We start from the raw sequence: 24,785 nt of genomic DNA, 5'->3' as shown, positions 1-24,785 counted from the left end.
CGGTGTTTTTTTCAGAATACTTTCTTAAATGTCTCCTGTGCTCTTTTTCCCTTGTCAAGTCAATTCCTACATTTATCTAAGTAAAAGCTGTTTGCATGTAAAAAGCTGAAGTAGATTTAGATGTGTGAGTTGTATCATTCCTGTCAAATTGACTGATAATCCTGATTTCTTTCCTCGTTTTGCTTCTCTCTTTGCTGAGGATGCAGAAGAAAAAGCTAAGAAAGAAGCAGAGGAAAATGCTCATCAGGGAACAGATGAAAACAAAACAGATGAAAAGGATGAGAAGAAGCCAGCTGAAGATGCCACAGCAGCAACGACAGAGAACAGCAAAGAACCAAATCCTGGGGAAAACAAGAGCGCAGATTCCAATAAGAATCATGTAAATGGGACTCGGCAAACAGGGGTGAACAAACACGAAGCCTCTCAAGGGAAAAATGCACCTAGGACGGATAAGGGAATGGACTCGCATCACGCAGTGGGAGAGCAGAAACAGCATGTCCAGAATGGTGAGTTCTCTCCTGCTGCTGAAACATAAATCCATCCCTAAAACCAGTATCTCAGTATCTCACCTCAGTCATGGGGGAACCTGCTGTCCTGAAAAAGGATGTCCTGCATCCAGGGCCTCTTCCTGGACGTTGGCGTAGTCACCTGTGTATGGGAATCAGAAACTTTAAATTAACTCCCAAGTAGTGCTCTTCCATAGAAGGTGGGATTCATCGTGCTTGTGTGGGCACTTTTGGAGGAAAGGAAAAAATGACTTTTCTCATGGAAATGAGGCGGCTTGTTACGATACACAGGCTGAAAAGCTGAAGCAAATATTCTTGGTTCAATGAAGAGCTTCATTGCTTGGGTAACTGACAGAGGAGAAGCCAAAGTTGGCTCATAAACTTTTTTTAAGGCCAATTAAAGGTGTCTTTTAACTGAGTCTCAGATATAAATATGTTGTGGGACAGAGAAACTTTCCCCTTCTCTTTTTTAAGAGTTCTTTTATTTATGCTTCCTTTGCTCAGTTTTTTCTATTAGGGCAGTCACAAACCTTTTTTTGGAGATTTTTTTTTTTTTTGTCAGGAATTTAATTCCAGTGTTTTAATTTGCCATGGAACTGAGTTAAAATAAGAATCACATTTTGCACCCAAAAAAAGGTAGAAACAATGTTTGAAAATTGCATTAAACGTTAAAAAAAATATATTAGACCCATGAGAACAAATCAGTTGTCTCTTGGCCATTGAATTGTCCTTCCGTTCCCAGCTCCTGCTCCCTGAAGCCATTATAAAAAAAATGGCAGTCACAAACTTGGCTAATATCAGCCAGTCCAAAACCAGCAAAAAACTCAGACTCGGAAGCATCCTCTTTGAAAAAGCCTGAGTGGGCATACAGGCTTTGAAAGTCCCAGGCTCAGGCAGTGAGTTTAGACGGCAGCAGAGGCAGAAATTCTGTTTAAAACATCCCTGATATGATTCTCATGTATTTCACTTGGCTGCTGGCCTTTCCCAGTGATCCCTTCATCATTAGGGTTTTTTTTTTAGTTTGGAAGGACTATGAGGATCTGAGCTGTCATGCTCTCTTACGTATGGGATTTTTCTTCAGTGTTACGTGGGTGAGTAGGAATGGGCCCCCAAAGGAGACAAAAGGTTGGGGATATATGAAATCCCAGTTAGACTTCATCAGACTTTTCTTCTGAAATCCTTTGTTTTACGTGCTTCTAACAATACAGGGGTTAAATGTGCTCTAGTGATTTTGACGGTACCTTTTTCTGCGATGTCTCTCTGCTGCAAGTGTCAAAAATGCTTTGAAAGGAATTGTAATGATTTCTGAAAATTAGTGTATTCCTGAGGAAAAGAAATTCTGCTCCTTAATTTATGGGAAAAGGCCTTTATGAGGTACAATCACTGCAGAGTCTTTGGAGACTGATGAAACCTTAACATTCATATCTCTGGGTTCACCACAGCTTCCTTTACGCCTATATGTTAATATCTCATTGTAAAGTATTTGCCTTATTATTTCTCTGCCTTTGTAATCCCTTTCAAAAAGATCATTATGATCATCGTTCTGCTCTGCCTGCTGGCAGTATGGCAGAGTAGATATTACAATACTCAAAAGTCCCCTATTCATAATAAGTTATATTCAATGAAAGTTCAGAAATTGTGTTGTCAGATGAGTTTAAAGTCTCTCTCGCTCACTTGCTGCCCGTGTGCTTTCTCAGCGAGATCAAACTGTGCAATAACGTATGTGTGGATGTTCATCATCTTTTCCTGCACACACTTAAGGTCAAGCAACTTCTTTATGCAGTGTTCAAATACAACATTATTAGCTCATCATCACCATCAGCCGTATGATGGTGGAAGAAATGCGAGAAGACTTCTGTGCTTTGCTAGATACATTTTCGTTTAATTTCCTGAAGACAGTGTCCTTCTTTTAGAGGCCACCTTTGTCAAGCAGACACCTCAACCCTGCTTGGAGCTGCTCATACCTTTCTGTTCAAGGAGCCTGAGTCAGTGGCAGTGTCATCAGCAGAGAAGGTTGCTCCTTGTCCTGTAGCATCCTGCTTTCATTTCTCTCTCACCCACACAGTGAGTTTAGGAACTAAAACATGAAAAGTTTTGTCTCTGAATGAGAACAGAACAGGACGTGTTTTTTCCATCTTGTTTAATATTTTAAGATTTGAAAACCATTCCTCATTTATACTATGATGAACCTTAATTGGAGAGAGAGATTAATCCTCTGTCATCCAAGAATAACAAATATTCTAGTGGTTAGGGCACAATATGGAAGAGGGAGATCTTGCTTCTCTACAATTTCTCTCTTTTTGAGCCATTCCAAAAATAAGTATCCACTGGCCATAACTATTTTGAAGGCAGATCAGATCCTCTTTAACACATAATACCAGTAATCTTGATCCAGAGGCTCTGAAGTCATTATAGTAACAAAAATAGTAATATAAATGGAATAAGCATTACTTTAACATATCTCACATTTACAAAATTCTGAATGAGACTTTTACAGCTTTTTGTGTTGAGGTGTGCATCACGAATTCACTGCTACTGCTCCAGGGGAAAAGGACAAGCTGCCTACTCCCATCTGGGCAGGCTGCTGGTGCTTCTCTGGACATCTGAAGGAAGGACACCTTTTTTGCTGCTGTTTGGACGCTGCAGCTGAAAGATCCTTGTTCTGCTTGAGCTCTCCCTAGAAGTTGTTTTTCATTTGATCTTGCATTTGGCATTCTCATTCAATGAAGGGATGATCTGGCAAGGTCTGATGTGCTCTGCTGTATGACTAACAGAGTACAGAAAATGAGAATGAGGTCTGGTTAACCTTTCTGGCTTCATAAAATACACCCCAGCTCAAGTTGTCATTTTCATTCTGCAGTGACCGTTGCTCTGCCAAAGGCCTTGCCCTCCCGGTTTGCTATAGAGATTCTCAAACCAGTGGTCAATGCTAGGATCATTGTTTGCTTCCTGATACTATCATCAAAGGACTGACCCAAATGAATCTGTGGATAAAGGAAACTAGTAAGAGAAAGTTAGGCAAAATTGGATAGGATTATATGTGGTTCTTTATGTGGATTATAAAGTGGTTCTTTAATGCAGAGACCTGTGATGAAGTCTTGCAGGGTCTTAGTCATTTAAAAGCGTAAATGTTTTAGAGTCCTGATTTTGAAATGAAGGTTGTGCTCAGATTTTTAATGACCTACATGCAACCAGAGGGAGTAGGAGTTGGCATGTGCACTTAAAAAGGTGTTAACAATTAGAATAAATTTAAAAGTAAATTGAGAAGCTTGATTTCTGTAGGACTTGGATAAATTTTGTCTGGTGCTTTATTCTATAAAAATGTGTTAATCCAGTTCCTCGTGAATTCGGACCTTTTCTCCTAAGCAACATCTCCTTTGGATGTTGCAATTTGATTGGGTTACAGGCATTAATAAACTGCCATCTGTATTAAAACATTTATAATGTCTCCTATTGCTTCTTTCTAGGTGAACTGAAGGAAGACAATAAGTTGGACAAAAAAGATCAGTCTAGTGTGGGGGATGAATCAAAGAAAACAGATGGTAAGGACAACGTTTTATTACATTTTGTCACCCATTTTTATATGCAATCTATTGTTCCCTAAACATCCACAGTTTATTCTAAAACCAAAAAATTGTGTGGTAACCAGAAACAGACAACGGAAACAGTCATTAGACTTGACAAAAGCCGTTGGGGCATTCTAGGGGAAAATCATCCATTTCACATAATGCCTAGCACCACTTAGTTGTTCTGTTGGTAAGCCTTATCCATCAATTTTTGTGCAGTGCCTGGAAGAAAAATCCTGGATTAGTAGAGTTGCTTAATAGGAAATGTGGATTTGGGAGGTTCTATCCTTCTGACTTTCTTTGGGACATATTCTGCTCTCTGTTAGGACAGGCTGCATGGGAGATGCAAAAAACAGAGCTAAGAAAAAATGTGCACAAGGTGTCCCTGTTTTTCATGATTGCGTGTTATACTATGCCAACGCAAACACAAAGCTTTCTTGACTTAATTGTCTAGGGGGGAATTTGCCAAGTGCTGTTGAACCACAGGTGTGGGAAGCGAGCAGGAGTGAGCGCATCAGCATAGAGGTCCTATTAAGGATGCTGTATAAAAGGGATGTTGCTGAAACGTTGTTGAACTGAAGCAATCCCAAGGCGTAGAACGGTTTCTTGGGCATCTGGGAATAATTTCAAAGGGATCTGAGCCTAGTGTAGAGGTCCACAGATGTTTTAGGAGCCACAGCAAAGTGGAAAAACAGCTGTAAGGTGTATGGCATGTTTACTCTTTTGCACCTCCTCAGATGTGTACCACAGGGCTCTGAGATAGTATCTGAACCCATGTTGCTCCAGACGTGATTACTGAAGTATTAGGTAGCAAAACAAACGGAAACAAATGTTAGAGCTTACTTTTTCTTTGCATATGTTTCAGTGAAATCCACTGAAACACAACTAATCCTAAATGTAAATAATGCAGTACTTTGTTTTGATGGTCAAGATAGACCACCTTATAGTAAGTACTGCAGTTTAGAACGATACTATGTTTTCTTTCGTTTCCTTTTAAGAAATTACTTAACATTCCTATTGTTCTAGCAAAATGATAAATAAGAAGAGAACGTGATACCTCATCTAAAAATGTAGAATTCATCTAGAAGCATGTATTAATTTCAGACACATAAATATGTACTTTTTTTAAAGAGCCCCCTTAGCAACAATTGTTTAGGAAAATTATTTTGTTAAGAGGTCATATTATTTACACACTGAGTTAAGTGTCTGTCAGGAAAACAGTCTTGAACAAGTACCATTCACAACTCTTCCTGCAGTCATGCAGAAATTAAGCACAAATACTCAAATAACATGTGACTCTTCAGATCTTCATGAATAAGTGCAGTGCTGTATGGGCACCTATTTAGTTGGGCGAGAGGACCAAGAAGCAAATGTTTCGTGCTGACTTGAAGAGTGAGGGTGTGAATTTAGTTCCTTGCAAGTTGCTAGTCTTTATGTGGTGTAGTTATTTAATGTCTGTTTGTTCTACCGTAAGAAAATGTTCTGCTCATCCCCTTAGGGAAAAGACCGATACCATGGGACCAGTTGATTACAATGAATAAGCAACTGTAACCATGCAAGGACAATTTGTAGACTGAATGTTTTTCATTCAGACGCTGTAGGGACAGAATATAGTTAATGATCTCATTGATAGAAATCACGAGAAAAATTGTGAATGATGTGCTTTAGAAAGGAAAGTGCTAGGGTGGCGCCTCAGTTTTGGCAAATACTGTGCAACCTCTTCTGTTCATTACTCACTCCAGAGCAAATCTCCTTACCAGGCATGTGAGGGATGTGGAGCAGGGAACATTATCCATAGATAATACATAGCTGTTTGCAGACTACTGAAATGTTTACCCGAACATATGCTTTCTCACATGCCAGTACATGGTCTTTCACATGCTGGAAAAAAAGATTAATCAGGGGAGTTAGAAAGATTGAGGTTACAACTATAATGCGCTCACCACATGTAGTTCGCTGGTGGATGAAACTCAGCCTGGACTTTTGGCAGGGTCAAGGGTACTTGTGTTTTACAGCCTTTGTTCAGTATGTAGCTGGGGTGTATTTGTATTAAACAAGTGCCCATTTGAGTAGATTTACCATGAGGGCTTCAGCTTTCTCACCACCACCCATTAGCATCAGTTAGAGCCCTACAGCCAGTTGAGGTCAGTCTGCTACCTTGTCCTGCTGCACAGGCATCCTATATCCGGAGGAGAAAGCTGCAGAGTGTATGTTGCATAAATCTTTGCAGGAACTATGTCCGAGTTGCTTTTTGACAATATACAAAAGAAGTTATTGTAATATCTTGTTATAGGAATACATACATGCCAAAATATTTCTAATACATTTGTCCTTCTACTACATGGGGACCCAAGTGGCCAGGGACACATAGAATAACTATCCCATGTAGACACAAAGAAATTGAAGATACATATCTACCTGTAGTCACAGGTGTGAAATGTAGCTTCTGTGTCAGAGTTACCTTGAAGCTCCCCAAAAATAGTTAAGTGGGGATGCCTCCAGAAACAGGGATCAGGTTCACTGAGGCAGTGAGGAACTACATATGCACCTAGCCAGAGCTTCATACGACTGAGTCTATCTGTATTGAAGCCAACTACTTTAAAGCTAGCTTGAAGATGGCTGCGTAAGCTGCAGTCATGCCTTAGATTTCTGTCTTAACCACTTCAAAATGCTGTGCAAGTCTCTTGAACGTAGGCTAGTCTCCTTCTCACGTTAATCTAATCTTCATATTATTGGCTTTTTTCTGTGGGAGACACTGCTTGTTACTCAGTACTGCCCTTTTTTCAATTCCAAGAAAAGAGATATGGGGCTGCCATTTCCCACATAAAGACACAGCCCTATCAGAGACATCATCAGCACAAGTAGTTCATCCAATGTTTCCTGTGGGATAGAACATTATTAAACCATTTTGGAAAACCTGATTTTCCCATGTGAAATAGCTGCTTTTCAACACTTTGAATGGAAAATTGTAAGCAGTCACATGGAAATAATTTTAATCTACATTCACAAACTTTCTTCTCTGCAATTTTTTTTAATGCTCACAAAACTGACAACAAATGAGAAAACTATTCTTCCCCATTTCAGACTAGATATGAGAAGGAAATTTTTCATAATGAGGGTGGTGAAACACTGGAACAGGTTGCCCAGAGAGGTTGTAGATGCACCATCCCTGGAAACCTTCAAGGTCAGGTTGGATGGGGCTCTGAGCAACCTGAGCTAGTTGAAGACATCATTGCAGGGGTTTGGCCTAGATGACCTTTGGGTGCCTTCCAACCCAAACTATTCTATGATCTATGCTTACCACTTTCACAGGTTATCTTTACCACCTCCTCATTTTTTTCCTACAGGGAAAAGATTCTGCAATGTTAATACAAAGTTTTCAGTGCAACTCTTTGTTCTGGGGACCAAAACACAGTTTATTCAGATATTCTTTTTCAGCTAGCAATTGCAGTCGATTAAAAGGTTCCTTTTTTTTGTGTTTGTCCTGGGAACTTATTCTGCTAGTGGTAACACGCACGTTTGCAGGTTTTAGCACAGAAATATGCAGGATATTTGTATCTTGAAAAGCTGGTGCATACAGAGAAAGCCTAACGTGCCCTGGGTGTGTGTGATGAGCAATGCTCCCACCTCGTGGTCAAATTGTAACCCTGCGTTTTGACGGGTCATAGTTTCAGTAATACATTACTTTATGCAGTGCAACAGAATAGACTAGAATATAGTTAATAAAATATATTTAATAGAATAGTTAGTAGAATATAGTTAATAGAATATAATATAATACTATGTAATATAATACAATATGTAGCCTTTTAAATGTACAGGCTCTGTGAAGAGTTCATAACAGGTTTACCAGAAATTGAGGGTTTAGCTTGCTTTATTTTGATTTTGTTAAGCTACATTGTTGCTTAACAGTAGTTAAAAGCCTTTCCTATATGTTCTATACACTGCCTGTGCCAACATGTAAAGCTGCCTTTTGGTCTTAATTTTTCTTGACAATCATTCCTTCGTCAGCAAGTGGAAAATTCACTGATTGTAAAGGTAAAGTAAAGGGGCTTCATTTCTTTCTGTCCCAGTTGTCCTCAAAATTCAAGCAGCAGAGTAGCTAGCACAGAATATTTTTATCTGAGAATGCCTTTGGTATAGGAACATGGTGGTGAGAAGCAGCCATGATGATGGCTCCACAATTATCCCGGACAGAGTTGAGTTAACAAGATTCTTCCCAGAGAATAGTCCTTCTTCCAGAAGGAGAATGCAGCTTTTTGCAAAGCTATTCAACCGTTTGAGAATTGTCTGTCTTTGCAGCCTTCTGCGGATACGGTTTTCTTGTGTGTTGATCTATCCAAGACCACTACGTAGCAATGAACACTAAGTAGGCTTCCTCTGAAAAAGCCCTGCTTATGCAATCTGCATAAAGCCAATGTTGTTTTAAAAGGGGTTACTCAAGCATAAAAATGAATAGCATTTGTCTGTATCTTCTTGAGAGAGGTAAAAAGGTAAATTTCAGGTCATATAAATAATGGTGCCATTTCTATTTCTATTCCAAAAGATAGGCTGATTTCTCCATTATTGTCGGGAGCAAAAAAAGCCCATTTCAGTTTGTAAGGCAAACACATTGGAATCCTCCTTGCTGCTTGATAGTGCTCTTGATATTATATGTCAGAATCCAGCAGCAGTGGCAAATTGGAATTACAATAGTCTAAGACTACTTCTAAAGACAATTTCCTTCTTTTTCTTGCTTCTTTTTATGGCTTGTTATTTGAATTACATTAGAGGTTATTGCTCCAAGTTAGAAATCAGAAAGCGTTGTACTGATACCTTCTGGAAAAGCTTGCTTGAAGGCATGAAGGCATTTTGCTGTCCAAAAAGACATATTTCACCATAATTTATCTCTGCTGAACAATTGCTCCATAGTAGTGCAATATAGGATAACCGGAGGGGAGGGAATGCTTCTGTGCTTTTTAAAATCCTTTTTGTGCTCTTTTGAAAAAAACGAGCGTGTCTAATTTAGCAAGTGGCACCTGAGGCAAGCTGGAATTTGCATAGAGGGATGTGCGCTGGAGAAGGTTTTATGCAGTTTTAGTATCAAATAGAAGATGAACATGATGTGATGTGGTCTTTGAAGCTAAATGCAAAATGCATTGTTAGCATCCTGACCTCAGGAACATTACATCACCATGGCATGCATGCTCGATGAGAATATGGGGAATATGTAGAAAGGTACCTTGTATAATTATGCAGATGATTTTGCGACTTGTCAGTTTTGTGTGTGTGTATGTAAATCTTCTGGAAAGCACCTGGTTTTCCTGCACCTGGTTTTCCTTTGAGACCTTCATGTATTGCTTTTTTAGCCTGCTTTCCATCGTTCAGGCCATACCACATAGTTAGAAAGTTCCTAGGATGCTTGATTGCTTTTTGCTTCTGCTTTATGTGAGGTCACAGATATATGTGACAATTTTAAAAATTGAGAATAGCATTTGGCTTGATGTCAAATTTAAGTGAATATTTGGACTATTCATTCCAGATGCATGGTGGAAAAATAAATAATTACTGTAGGTACTTCAGTGGGTTTTTTGAGTAGTTAACTTTATGGGGAACATTTTTTCAGGTTACCTTTGGTCATTTAAATATAGTTCTGTTCAGAGATAGCATATGGCTACATTGCTCCTCCGGGGTAACGTGTCTGGGGTCCTAGAGGAATGGAGGAATGTGTAATTTACGCTGTACGTTCAGAGATTCCTCCTAAATCGTGCACCATCAGCCACCAGTCAGGGAGTGGAGCTGTGACCTTGCTTCTGTTACAGTCCTTCGTACTCCATTTAGGATAATTTGCCTATGATCTATAGAAATGCAATGATCTATACAAATTCTCTGCTTCAGCAAGAGGAGAGTCCTCCTTCCTCCCCAGCTCCATGCATTTATGTCCAATCCAGTGACAATCAGGCTTCTTTTTCCCCATGCAACACTTAGCCCTGAAAAACAAGATCACGTCCTAAGGGAATGACTGAAGGGGAAGAAGAAATGGCTCCTCCTTTAGCTTTCATCTTATCCCTTCCCTGTGGAGCAACTAGCTTCCAATTTGAGCATATAGAGACTCTGACAAGGTAGTTTAAGTAGAAGCATTAAGGAGGAAGAAATCCAACAGTCAAATGTATGGCAATCCAAATGTAAAGACTGTACTCTACAAACTGCCAGCTGGGTACTTGGTGGGTACCTTCATGCCCTTTACTTTGTGTGCTGGATCTGCTGCCTGGTCTCTCCCTGGGAGCAGAGGCAAAGGCACTTCAGTTCTGTACCACTCAGTCCACAGAAGCTGGACAAAGAGAAGAAAGAATTAATTTACAGGTTAGTTTTCTGAAACCCAGACCCTAAATGTAATCTTTACTACTTATTACTATTAATTGGTCCATCACTAGGCAATTCATTCTTTTCTCTGCTTCTAAACCACTGTTTTGCTATTCTTAATGTCAAAACCTGGGACTTGGAGGCAATAATAAATGTAGAAGAAGAAAATCAGCAAGTGATACTAGTTGAAAAGTGTGATTGTAAATCAGACTGAAGTATTTAGGAATTTCAGCCTAATTCAAAACAAGTGATTGTCAAAAACTCAAGAGGCACTGAAAAAAATCCAAATGAGAATTTTTGGTTTGAAGTGATGTATCACATTTTTAACCAGCTTCAAGTAAACAGTAAAAATAAAAGTTTTGTTTGAGTTTGATGAAAAGCTCAGCTTGGTCATTCGTTTCCTCTCCACCCCTCTCCCACCAAAAAAACCTACTCCCCAACTATTGTTTTTGTCATGAGAGAAAGCAATTACTTGTGTCTGACCCGGAGCTAAGCATTATCCTAATTTTTCAGTTTAGTCACTCAATCAAAGAAGCAGTTATTTACCCAGTGCTAATTACAAAATTCTGATTCATATATTTGTTTGAAAACTTTGTTGGCTTCGATTATCCTTCTGCCTATGGCAGCTCATCCCTTTTGTGCCTGGAAGAGCACCAGGGTTTTCATTTCCGTCCACGATGGAATAGCTCTTTATGAAAACCATGATCTAGCTTTTACCCCAAACATGTTCAGAGCTTTGAATTATGTTTGATTATCAAATATAAAATAAGCTTTCACACTTACTCGTGTAGGTTGCTTTGCATAATAAGTGTCTAATTTCTTTCGTACATGCTTTACTCAGGAAAGTCAAATGTTATTTGGTGTAACCAAACTTTTGCCAGTGTATTCATTGTGTTTTTCTCTGCTGTTATGTATTTCCATAGTGTGCTGATAAGCAAACAACATATACTAAAATAAAGCTAATCTCTTTCTTCCATCACTGATGTGATCTCAGGTCAAGTGTAATACAAGCTGTCAAGCAAACATAAAACTCAACATCAGTGTGAACAGGACTAGAAATTGTTTGACGTCATGAATGATTTAGGGATAATTATGTGCCAAAGCTCACAAATGAGAATACCTTCTATGCTAATGTCATTTCTCCTCCTAGCAAAATGAATGTTAAGCACTTGGGTCGTCTACTAAATTAGAATGATGGTATTTAAATTCGGTTACAAAACAAGTATTCAAAACTTTTCCCCAACAGCTTTTATTCTTGTTTTCCCTTGCTTTAAACAGGACGCAGGCACCTTCGAAGTAACATTCTGTTTTCTTTGGCAAAAATAATCACTTTAAAATTTCTCATCCATTAAAAAGACAGATAATGGAGATAAATTAACACATATTTCTTCTTGATTTCACTGATCTTCTGAACTTTATTTCTTAGGCCTCATTCATCTCTGATGCAACAGAAGCAAGAGAGTAGAATAAATATGCAGAATTCATTTCTTCATAGTCTTAATTTTCCTTGAAAAGGCTTTACAGATGGCTTAATAGGAGACAGGATCATCCAGTGCTGATGATCCAGTCCAGAACTGAGCACTGCGATTTTTTACATCATTTTATTCTAAGCACTAGGAGTAGCATTAACACAGCTTTTCACAATGGGACAGGTTACAACTGAGAATACATTAGCACTCAGGGGAGACAAGAAATATCCAGGCTTTTAGGAATAAGCGTGCAAAATTAAAGGGTCACTCCTGCAAGATGCTGAGTCCACAAAAGGAATTAAAAGTGGCAGATTTAGTGATCTGCCCCACCAGCTGCAAATACTTCCATCATTTGTAGTAGGAAGGATAACTACCTTTGGATTATGTGTTATCTGAGACACATTTACTCAGACTATTATTTCCCCTCATTATGCACTGCATCAATAGTAATCATTTTATGATATCAATTGCCATACAACAGTTTGTCATTTCTGTTGTCATTTCACCCGGTGCCTGAATGGAGCAGGGTGCTGAGGTAAAGCAGAGTTTGGAATAGTCTTATCCTGAAAAGCCTAGGCTTTTAATATGTGAGGGGTTTTAATATATGAGAGGCTACTTTCAAACACCATGTCAGCTTTCCTAGGAACACTTGAACAACCATGCTGGGTCAGACCAAAAGTCCCTTTAGCTCTCTATCACCTACCTGACAACATTTCATAGCAGAGATCTTAATGAACAAAGAACAAAACCAGAGCAGTGTCTTCCCCCTACACCTTTCTGTCTTCCAGAGAGCTAAGGCAGAGGTCAAATCTCTGACTTGAATAGCCTCTGATGGATTTTTCTTCCATTATTTTGTCTAATTATCTTTAGAGCCCTGGTATTCTTTTGTGTACTGGGCACTGAGGCAACACAATTCAAAATTTACTTAGGCATTATCTGAAAAATCACATCTTTTTATGGGTTTCAAATTTACTGCTTGATAATTTCATTTGATAACCCCCTTCTTGTACTGTGAGAAACAGTGAGTAATTGTTCCCTATTCACATTCTTAGTGCCACTCATAATTTCATTCACCTTTTGTTTGATTCTCCCTGCCACTCTTCCTTTTCAGGCTAAAGAGTCATAGCATGCGTAAATTTTGTGCATTCAACTTTCCTTCAAGTGCAACCCTTTTGGTATCTGCTGTTTATGTTAGTAAGTAACGCTGACAGTCTGTTACATACGTGGTTCTTGGGACGTGACAAGAGAATCTGATTTTAATAGAAATTAGTAAACCTGTAGGATTCCATTTTTTCCCACAAATCTTCAAGAATAAAATATACAAAATACAAAAATGTTAATTTTAATATAATTGTATGCTGATTTTTTTTTTGGTATGAATTTACATCCTAGAAGCATGAAAAAGTATCACCATAGGAAGCTCAATAAGGGATGTACTGAATGAATATGGTTAACTGAGCTCTTCTTTTGCTTTTTCTGTGTATTAAAACTCTAACTCAAAAATATCTTGGGGTAACGGTAGCTTAAGGGCAATGTTATTGGGTGGTGTGGTGGAGTTCTCCCATCCTGTAGAAGTGCTCATGCAGCACACTAAGATGATGAGATTTGTTCATGCTAAGCGCTACTATTTCACAAGTGAACTGCAAGATTACCACTGTCTGCTTAGAAAGAAAAGCCAAGTGTAATCCTGGGTAATTGTGGTGCCATCTTAGGCTTCCTTCATAATTAAATATGGTTATAATGCTGAAGGAATGCATATTTGAGCAGAGGAAACAGGCAATAACCTCACAAACACTTTCATCAACAGGGACTGCCAAGCAAGCTAAGTAGTTTGTGAAAAAAACCCTGCCCACAAAATCCTTATTCCACATCACACTGTTCTGCAGTCAGCATTTATTTTTTAGGAGAGAAAACAGCAGAGATTTCTTTGAAATGTAATTTGAAAACCTTAGGGCTGGGTCTTGCCCTGCCAGCCTGGCCTGGCACTGGAGGCCGTGGGGAGGTGTCCTGAGCCCTCTCCAGGTAGCGCTGTGCTTTCGGCAGCTGGGAGGAAGGGATGGAGGGAATGGACGGAGGTTTGGCTGGAGCAGCAGAGCCGGCCACCTTCAGAAGCAGTGCTGGAAGAGGTCAGCTCTCCACTTCCAGCTGGTACAACCGGCATCGCGCCTGTGATGTATGCTCGTGAGGAGCGTGAGTCATCACAGAACAGGTGTAGTTTTTGAGTCAGTCTAAACTCTTCCCTCAGTCTAAATGCCTCTGGGGCTCTGTTCCCGTTCTCCAACCGGGTAGCAGATTGTGAAAGTTTGCATTAGACAGGCATAATAAATGCCAACTGTTAAAATGGGTAGTTCTTGTAAGGCCTTGGACTCCAAAACATTTGTTTTATCACAAAAAGAGAGGCAAATGTGTGAGATTAATCACTGATTGTGCAAAACTGACAGCCAGCTTCCTTGCTGTATGGATACAGTCGTACGCTGAGTAATTCTGTGTGAATTCTGAAATTCTGAAACTCTGAATTCTGAAATTCAGAACTCTGAAAACAGAGTGCTTTCACTTCAGTACCTCAGACTGTACAATAACATAGTAAATATATACATTCATAGTCCAGTGAGCACAAGTTAAAAATGCCTTGCTATAAACTACAAGCTGATAGCAGAAATGGACTCAGTAGCCTCCTCACAGTGGGTGCTGGTATCACATGAAGAGCTGTAGAAGTCACTGGTGTTTGTATTGGTGATCCAAGGTGAGGGTCAGTACTCAACCTTGACAAACAATATAAAACTCGTCAGCAGCACTGAAGGACTGAGACGTGCATTCAGACGAAGCTATTTCAGATAATGAAATTCCATATATGCCAAGTGAACTACTTAAAGTCTTCCTGTGTACCAAGTGCTGCATATTCATTCTTTTTCCTCTTTCAATTACCTCTGTTGATATGTACTAATATTTGCACTGGATCTATTGTGCTGAAATGAGAAAGGGGCTGAATCACGTTCAAGGTTAAGGTAGTTGTAGGGAAGCTATATTGTATCCAAAGGGAAATTCAGCTAGGAAACCAACACATCTGCTCCACCAAGTAGAAAAACAATTTAAAGCAAATGCTGTACTGGAATGTTCTCACTGGAGCTGATGATGTGTCTAACAGAAGCAAAAAGCAATATATGACTCAGTTCTCCGTGGGGAACTTCTAGAGTCTGGAAAAAACATTGCATTTTCCATGTTTCATTAGTGGGGATGAGAGGGGTTCAAAGTCTTGTGAATATGGATGGCATAGGAAGGCGAGGGTATGTTGGGTAGTATTTCAAGCTCTGTTTCAGGTTCCTGGTGTGATTCAGCAAATCATTTAAAAGATAATTACTGCTCGAAGAAGTCTTTTAGTCCCCGTGTCCCAAATGATTACCTTTCCTTCTGGGTCAGTCTTTTCCCTGTAAAATGTGGCTAATGATACATTTCACAGGATTGTTACGATCCTGTTGATGACAGTAAATCAGACTGAACTTTTTAGATGGGAGACATCAAGGAACTGTAGTACTATTGTTATGGCTGTTACTATTGCCTGTTGTAGATTATACTGTTGGTAGTCCTGGGAATGTGACAATTCAGTCTAAATCAATACAGTGAAATGCTGAAAGCCTAATTCTTTGCAACAGTGTCTTAGAATTGCACGAGGGAGCAAGATATTGTAGCAACTTACAGGGGACTGTCCTGAAAGGAAAAGTCCCCCTGCTTATTACACAGTAGAAGAAAATTATGCCAACACACTAACAGATCTGTGCAGCCACTGCTATACATTCATCAGAGACAATGCAACCCAGCAGCAAAGCCTTAGATCTTTGGTTTGCCAGTCCTTTTTTCCCTTTGCCCAAATACTACTTAAAAAAAAAAAAAAAAAGGCAATATATTATTGAAGGCAAAAGAAACTGGTTTTCTCAAAGGACCCAAAGAGATTCTGATGTAATCACATCTTCTGAGGCATGCCCAGCCTTACAGATAAATTCATCTCTCTTTGAGCTGCATCATCTCCTTCGTTGAGAGACAATTTCAAATGCACTTTCAAACTCTGCAGACATAAGCACCGTCAGAATAACAGTAGCTAAGCAGAGTGCCAGGCGTATTCAGATAACTGATTGGGATGCCCAATATAAAGTATTCACGTTCCTGTTTGAAGCTTTTCCAGAAGATTTCTTGAGGAGGGTATGAGGCGAGTTGGATAGAGTGTCCTTTTTCATTAGACTGTCCTCTTTCACTAGAAATAAAGAAAAAGGTTTCTTGTCTACATTTCTTCTTCAAGGAGATCTGTTCATACTCAAGATTCATTTGTGGTATAACTACATAGAAAACAGTTGTGTTTGTATGTTCAGGATAACATTAGTCAAATATGGCCTAATGTTGAAGCCAAGGGATTATAAATATTTGTCAGAGGAGTCAAGCAGATTGTAAAATGCACATATTTTGTTAGATCTCAGGCACCTATCCATACATAAGGCTGTGTGTTTCATTGTAAGCTCTTTGGGAGAAAGGGCTTTTTAAAAGGTAGTGCTCTTTTGTGTTTGGAGCATTTTCTTTTCTTCACCTCAAACCGCATGTACAACATTGTTGCTTTCATGAGCAGAAAGCTACTGAAAGAGCTAGTAGTAAGGGTGACCAGAGAGCCCTACCGCAAAGAATCCTAATGGGATCTCTTGATCTAAGCATGCTGCATTCTGTTACATGATCCCATTGATGCCAAAGGTTGAATTCCCACTGTATGAGTCAGAGAGCAATGGATTTCACTTTGTGTAGGACAGAATGATATTTCCAGTCGAGCCAATAAGAAGCCAATAAGTTGCTGTGGTGCGTCTCACCTTGCAGCCCTTCAAGAGTTAAGCAAAGCTGCACTGCTTGGAGGAAATGAGGCTGTCTAAACTGATACCCTTCTTTTCTTTCCCAGGTTACCTGCTCCTTGGACAAAGGGGAGAAGGGCAGCATTTGACGCTTTTCTTTTTCTTTTTCTTTTTTTTCCAGATACGGAAGAGTAAAAATATATTAAAAAAGAGACTGCAAATTTCTTTCATCATTTTAGCTGAGCTTCTTCATTCCTGTTCTCCTCCTTCCGCAAAGACCAGTTTCTGGGGAAGGCATTAAACAACTTTCAAAACACTCCTCCTCCCACTGGCTACTTCACAGCTAATGACTCTGGGTTCTAGGGTGGGGGCCTTGGTTTTTTGGGTCAGTTTTATTTTTGTTTGTTTGTTCGTGTATGTGTGCATTTTTTGTTGTTTTGGGAAGTTTTTTGTTAAAAAAAACAAGTGGTGATTTCCTGATGCAAACGGTTCCATTTTTCTGGACAGGTCAAGCAAATAGATGAGACTCATCTTCAAACACCGGTATTGCCCTTTGCTATGCCTCAGCTTGTGAAACCAACATTAGGATGATACAAAAGAATATAAAAAAAAAAAAAAAGAAAAAAAAGAAAACTTGATAATACTTCACTTTTTTTCTTTTCCCTGAGGACCTTTTCCAATTGCTGGTAGAGAGAATTTGACATGAGTTTTACCTTCGCTGTAAAAGATTTTATTAATAAGGATGTTGAATTTGTAGAGTCATTTGACCATTTGTTAGGATTTGATGTCTTTCCCAGATGGTGCAATGATAGTAAAATGTTTTTGTTTCTAAACAGCGGGCAGACTCACTCAACCCTTGATTTTCTTCTGGTTTTGCAGTTAGTAATAGGAGAGAAATAATCAATGGAAGTGATATTCCCTTGGGACAAATTTTGTTGTCAGACTCTGAGAGCATGCACTGACGTGCTGCTTGACGTGCCTGCCTTAACTTGAGATTACAGATAATGAGCTGTTTCCCACATTTGTTCTGTGGGCTACTAGTAACCGCTCTTTATCTGACTTGAAGGTCTAAGAGAAGAAGGGCAGCAGGGAATCACACGGATCAATTCTTACTTTCATCTCGGTGTGGTCTTTCTTTCATCACTGACTGAATGGACAGGCCAAAGAAAAGGAAAAGCGTTGCTGGAGAAGTATGGACAGACAAAACCAAAATGGAGAAGCGTGTCCTAAATACACTGCTGGAGTCGGTGGATAAAACTGTCTCATCCAGTGGAGTTAGACACATGGAAAGCAGCCATCATTTTGGCCCATTTTAAAGAAGAAATGTTATAAAACTAACTCGCTCAGGCCTTGATTCAGGAAGGTATCTTTGCATGAGAAACGTCAAACATGTATGTAAGTGCTTTTCTGGCTTGGGCTCTTGGTAGGGATTCAGTTAGTTGTAAGTGATTTTACCTGTCTGTGTGGAAATCAAGACACGTGTATACACACACAGCTGTTTTTCGCCTAAGTCCTTTTCGTTCAGGTTGAGGTCTTGCTGTGTTAGTCATATGTATTTTACAAAGAATCAGACTGCTGTCACGGCTCTGCTATATAGAGAACATGCAAAACATTGGCTTGGGAAGCTAAATCTTCAGTGTTTCCTTTTCATGTTCAAAAGCACAGGACTTTACCACCAGCCTATATTAGAGCTTGGGTCTCTGTTCCTGCTTAAACTGTGCATGTACAGGGACGAGCTTCCCATGACACTAGCAAAAATCACAGCAGTGAGCTCAGCCTAAATCCATATTTAAACGTGAATACCTTCTCACTCAGGAGTGTTTGTATCTGGGATTTTGATTATTGAGGCTTGAGACATTTTGAGTTCTTTTTTTGGACACCAGAGTTTGAGTTTGTTCAAAGTCAGAGAGTTAGATTAGGTTCATGCTGTGAAAAGGTTGCACTTCGATCACATGTTTTCAGAAGGAAGAAGTACAAAAATAACTCTTGCATTTCTTAGAACTCACAGTTGGCTTCACTGAACCAGCTCATTTAAATAAAATAAAGAGAAGAGCACGTAGTGTTCCCATTTTGGAGCTCCTGGTTCAATGGTAGCTCTGGGATAGATTTTCTGAAGAAAGCGGGGTGCTGGGAGGACAGTGGCCCTGCAGCCAGTGCTGAGCACACTCCACGTCTTGTGACAGGCAGAGGGCTGTGTCGCCACGTAGCACTTTCCCACCTCCCTTTTCCCCCTCTCCTTTAGCATTCAGCCACAATAAGAGTATGACTTCCAGCCCTGACCAGGCTCTTTGAAGGCACATCAATGAAATATCAATAATGCAGAACTAAGTACCGCAGCGGTGACTCAGTCCCTGCTTAGTCATTCCTCTCCCTGAAGTCAGGGGGGGCATACCCTCACTGAGTGTTTGGTCAGAGGTGCAGGATGATTTAATCAATATTTTTTAAGTTACCCTTACCTAATGTACAGTGACTAAAGATGCCTTAGGTTATGCACAGTAGAATAATAATAATAATAATAATTAAAAAACCTAAATCTTTTTCTTCATCTGCTTCTGATATGTATTTCCTTTCTTTCTGGGAGTGACTTCTTTCAGACACAAAGCCAGAGTGCTTAATTCATGGCTGGTCAGTTCTTGTTTCTCATGCACTGGCACAAAGGTGTGAAATCAGACTGGAAAATGTTTTTCCTCGATTGTTAGGGTTATTCAACACCAGCAGGAGCGAATATGGGAAGTGGTGGATTTGCCGTCTCTTGGGGACTGCAGATCAGAGCTGCCATTCTAGAAGAGATGCCGTAGTCAAAGTTACTGATCTCAGCACACAGGTATGCAGCAAAATGTTTTCCAACGTACAGACAGTCAGAGCTAGCTCTGACATTCTCCTGCTCTTTTAAAATCATTTGAATGAGCTACAGGATTATTAGCGTTTTTTGGTAATTTTTGTTGTCATGTAAAAAAAAATCCCCATGAAATCTATTAGCTTGGAAATATATAAAGAGAAAGTGAAATCTAGAAATCAAAATCCTACAAAGAGACTAGGCTAGATGAAAGCATCTATCGTGGGGTCCCCTCCCAGGATCACACCTACATTCCCCTGCTCCTCCCCGCCACCTCCCTGGAACACTCTGCGGCATTGTGCTAGTGCATTGTGAGCCAAGGAATGGTATGTTTAGACAACTCCCAGTTAAACTAGAGATCAGCCACTGTGCAATTGTGTAAAAAAAATAATAAAAACTTAAAAAAAAAATAATTACAGAACTGCTTTCTCTTATTTTATTCCATGAAAGGATACACACACGCACACACACACACACACACACACAAAGCGGAAAAGGATTAGGTGTTCATCAACTAATGGCCTATATTTATAGCAAGAAAGGATTTCTGCTATTAAATCCTTACCTAACTTTCCCCAGATCTATAGAAATTATCTTTTCAGATGCCTGCCTTTTCCATCCTCAGTAAGACTATACAAGCAATGAATAAGCCAGAAATTCTGCAAATATAGGGCCCATACTGTTGGCCTCATGCTGAAATTCTACAGAACTATTTGGGAGCGCCCACCAGCGGGCACAAAGGGTTCTTCTGGTGCCAGAGTGCTTCTTACGGAGGGCGGCACAGGCTGGGAAGCCGTGTGATGAAGACGGTGCTCTTCCTCCTCTGCACAGGGATTGCCGGTGCTCTCAGACAGCTCTGCCTTGCTGGAAGAGCACCAGGTGTCTTCTGCTTCCCAGAAACTGTTGTGTAACTTGAGGGGGAAAATCCAGGTGCTTTACCCCTTCAAACAGGGAGGGATACCATCGCAAGTATCCCTGTCAGCGTTTTTTCCTTTAGCTGGGACTGGTGTTCAGGGAATTAGCAGACCTTTGACTCGTGGTGATGTAGTACTTGAACTCCTGGACACACTATAATTTTAAAAAAAAAAAAAGAAAAAAAAGAAAAGCAAGCAATATGTTTTTATCCTGTCCATTCTTTAAATGGCTCAAAGGGTGACAGTTCTCTGGGCTGCGCTCAAGCAGTGATTTGAACTGCGCGTTTCTGTGACAAAATGCAAGAAGTGTTCACACCTATGAAAGAAGGGATTTGTTTATTTTTAAATTAATTTTTTTAAATGTAAAACCTGTGATGCCCCCTCTCAAAATGCTTAAGTCAACCACCAGCTTTCTTTACAAAGTACACATTTTATTTTCAAAGTTATATGATCAGATTTCTATGTTTAATTATAAAAAGATGATGGATGTCACTAATGTTTTCCGTGTTTGAGAAAAAAGATAGATGCGAGAAACCAACAATTTTTTTTTTTTTTGTTGCTGATGATAAAACAGGTCGTAGATTAAAAAAAGAAATTTTGCAATTTTAGACCGAAAACCTATTTCAGAGTAGACAATCTAGGCAGACTGATGCTTATCTAAAGGTGCAGCCTTTTGTATAGCTCCAGCTGGTGTAAACACAGTAGTAGTAATACAATAGGACGTTTAGCATCAGAATGAATCTGGAATTTCAGAGCCTGGTTCCTGATGGGTGAACGAGGGGGGCACATTCCTTTTTCTCGATGTTTCTTTTTTCGAGCATAAATTTTGTGGTTGGTGAGGAACTTTCCAAAATGTAGTTGGTTCTGCCAGAGAAGAATGGTATATGGTGGTGTTTTTGCAAACTGCCCTTTGAATATGCAAATGTTTGCATATGTACTTACAGTGTTTTACAGGTTCAGTCTGGAAGCAAAAATACTGCAAACTAGATAGCTGGTAGTGCTGGGCTGCTTTGTAATCCGAAGGTCCCTGAGCTCACCTAGCTAAAGGCAAATGCTTCCACTCTTAGTCCTTGCAAGTTCTACAGTGGGTCCCAAACATGGCTTTTAATTAAAAAGCACGATAATCTATTCCAATCAGAGATGGTGGAACCTGACAAGGACAGTACTTTTTTTGCTTCAACTGGAATAAACTAGTCTATCTCCAGGAATTTGTGAGATGGTCTTAAATATTATTGGTTCCTTTTCCTTGCATTTTATTTTGTAATAATGAAACTCATCATCCTCTGATGATCTATACCATATGTTATCCATTTATACTCAGCAAATGACAGCATAATCAAGTCATTTCTCTTAGTCTTTTTTCCATCCATCACCTCACCCAATAATTAAAAACAACAGAGCGATCCTGTGCTTTCGCATGTGTTGCACTGGTGCTGATCTCAGAGCTGTGCTGGCGCGGTGTCTGGACATCAGCACTCAAAAGCAGGAACATGCTGGCTGAGGACGAGAAGGAGCCCTGTGGCAAGCAGGCATCAGTGCTGGCCAGGTAGAAAGGAGGGGAAAAAACCCCATGCTTTCACGTTTTAAGGCGTAAATTCATCTCCCTCCAAAGTGGTTTTTCCCACTTGTGTTACCCACAGCATGAGCAGGTCTCTTCCAGTCTTGGTTTAGTGTCAGGTGTGCATCCTAATGTGGCGTTCCCCCTGCTTCCACAGGCAGACAAGTTCTGCGATCCCAGACAACCCTTTCCCCGTCTGACTACTGTGATCAAAGCAGGAACAGTGGCGGGTGACCACTGCCAATGCTATTATTTTCTGTAAAAATGAAACACTGGCCATGCCTTTCCACTTGCTGAAACTACTTTCCTGTTGCTGCAATGTCCCTTTTGATCCCCAGCAAGCAAAGAGGGGTCTGATCTGTACCAGGCGGGACCAGGACACATGTCTGTCTTTGAGGCATCCGCTCTCCCTGCTCTGGTGACTTGACCACCAGGTAGAAGAAAATGGAGGTGCTTCCAGGCAAGCTGGCTGAGAACCTGAAGCTCAGTTTTGGCGAATTTATTTATCCTCATACCTAAGCGCACGACAGCACTCACTCACAAGCCTCACAGCACGCTCTTGGCATTTTGTATTTTTTCAATTTCTTCCAAATGCATACGTATTGACTGCTGTGTACTCATAACACCCTGGTTTTAGAAGCTATCCAGTGGTAGGAGGAATATACGTAATCCCGTTGTCTCTGCTGGTGGTCGTAGGAGTGCATCTATCAAACAAAATTACTTATGGCCATTGGGGTTTTCTAGTGATAAAACCTAGCAGTAGAATGACAGAGTGAGCATATTCCTTTTCTTCTTGCTTGGATAATATTTTTATACACTTTTATATGCAATTTTTTTAAATATTTGCTATTTTTATTGCAGGGTTCTGGTTGGGTTTTTACCAGGTCTTCTGGTTGTCTACAGGCCCAGATTCTCACAGGAATATTTCCCTTCCCTTTTCTCCCCGCCTTTCTTCCCTGATAGACAAAAGCCATTGCATTTGCAACATCAGCTTGGAGCTAAATAACACCTAGGGCCTGATCACTCTTTTAGTTGCACTGAAATCAAAGGAAGTTGCGTGCAAAGTCCTGCTGGTCCCACCGCAGTGTCTGGGGCTAACGATGAAGTAACCGAAACACGTACCACTAACTACACGCAGGGCGGTCTGTGTAAAGCCAGTGCATCAGGGTGGTGCTGTCTTCCTCTGCTGTGGTAGGAGCTGCTTCCACCACAATATGTTTTATAAATAAAACTGTATCTCTCGCTTCATTCTGATGATGCTACTTGTAGGCATTTCAGTCAAAGTCGTACCTTAGTGCGCTGGCTGCCTTCAGCAGGGAGGAAGGGTGGACATTGTGGCTTATCTGGGGCAGTAGATTTCACTGCTCTTGTGGTTAACTCTACAGTGACAGGTCCTAAATAAAGTTAAGAAACATTAAATCTATTGGTAGGAAGGATAAGGGGAAATTAACCAAATTCAAGGATCCTGGTCTTGTAAAATAACCTTTTCTCAGCTGGCATTCTGCAGGGATTTCTATGTACGAAGTTAAACTTTAGAGTGTGTTTATATTAGCAGAACTGATAGTGGAGATGTCTTTCTTGAACTGAAGTAAAATAAACAAGAGACACCTGTTCTTTAATATTTTTGAAGGAAGAAAGAGGCAGGTTGTTACGCTATTTTGCACCAGGGGACAGAAAACAAGTTAAAATCCATGCTGAAAGCAAAACTCAATGCAAGTTTGCTCCTGTTCTGGGTGGGTAGGGTAATGAAAAAAAAAACAAACCTATGTGGTTTGTTAAGACTCATAAGGGGAAAAAAATTCAAAACCAAAATGAATGATGCCATGTAATGCCAAGTATTCTCAACTGTTCTGAGAATAATTTTAAACAATATGTATTTATTGTTAGCTCCTTATTTGAAAGAAGAGGCTTGTGGTCTCTAAATGTATAAAACATTTTTCAACATTCCAGTTTTTCTGTAACTGAGTCCATGTATGTTCATCCTATTACCAAATAAAAACAATGAGTTCTCCGCTCCATTTGAATTAAAGTTGTAGAAAGGTTCATTTTGTTCTGGTGCTTCCTACATCCGATCCAGGCGTGGCACTTGCCATTTGCTTTCCAGCGTCCAGCTCCCTGTAGAGTCCTAGTAATAATCAACTTTTTATTTTTAATTGTGGTGGGAACATTGCTTGGACAGTAGTTGTTGCTCACCACTTGCCCCTGTGAGGAGGAGTGAATGGCATTACCAAATTCCTAAAGACTGGGAAATCAAGGTAGAGGTTTCAAATAGCTTATTTAAGAACCCCGAGGTAAACCTCTACCTGTTTGGGGATTAGAGATGTCAACTTCACCTTTCCCCTTTTCTCTTTTGACTGAAATCACAGCCCATAGGAGCATCTAAGCCAACAACAGCACACCACACTCATGCCCGCTGAAACACTTGCTCGTGTGATTTTTTTTTTTTTTTCCTGTGCCACTCAGAACATGAGCATCGATCCCACAGGGCTGGTGGCCTGTTCTCCACTATTGCTTATAGACCTCCTTTCACAGCATTTCGGCTACATCTCTACATAGCTCCTTCTACAAAGTATCTTATTCCGCAGGTAGGCTCGGGCAGTGCCTCTGCGGTAGTCATCACACACCACACAAGTAGTGACCAGAACTTTCCCGTACCGCTGCTGGTTTTCTCTTTGATCTTTTCTTTAAAAAAGGAAAAAAAATCATGACAAAGAGTGGCAGGCATGAAGCCATTCTCTCTAAGGTGGATGTAAAGTTCAAGCATGTTCAAA

The 24,785-nt window shown here is 40.0% G+C and overlaps 1 protein-coding gene across 8 annotated transcripts in view; it reads left to right on the top strand.

Annotated features, from left to right (window-relative positions):
* PDE1C (phosphodiesterase 1C) overlaps positions 1-24,785 on the top strand; it is a 315,435-nt gene that overhangs the window by 279,601 nt on the left and 11,049 nt on the right. For 5 of the 8 annotated variants that reach the window (XM_054189653.1, XM_054189658.1, XM_054189654.1 and 2 more), the window contains 3 exons: positions 207-506; positions 3,974-4,048; positions 16,888-24,050. In XM_054189653.1, coding sequence (XP_054045628.1) covers positions 207-506; positions 3,974-4,048; positions 16,888-16,901 — 389 coding nt within the window. In that variant the 3' untranslated portion in view covers positions 16,902-24,050. Of the gene's footprint in view, positions 1-206; positions 507-3,973; positions 4,049-16,887; positions 24,051-24,785 lie in introns of those variants that run through there. The other 3 variants (XM_054189656.1, XM_054189657.1, XM_054189660.1) reach the window with 2 other exon arrangements.

This window comes from Rissa tridactyla, chromosome 2 (genome assembly GCF_028500815.1).
Source record: "Rissa tridactyla isolate bRisTri1 chromosome 2, bRisTri1.patW.cur.20221130, whole genome shotgun sequence".
NCBI classification, from domain to species: Eukaryota; Metazoa; Chordata; class Aves; order Charadriiformes; family Laridae; genus Rissa; species Rissa tridactyla.
The sequence above is the reverse complement of the archived record's forward strand: the minus strand, read 5'-3'. Positions and strand labels throughout refer to the sequence as shown.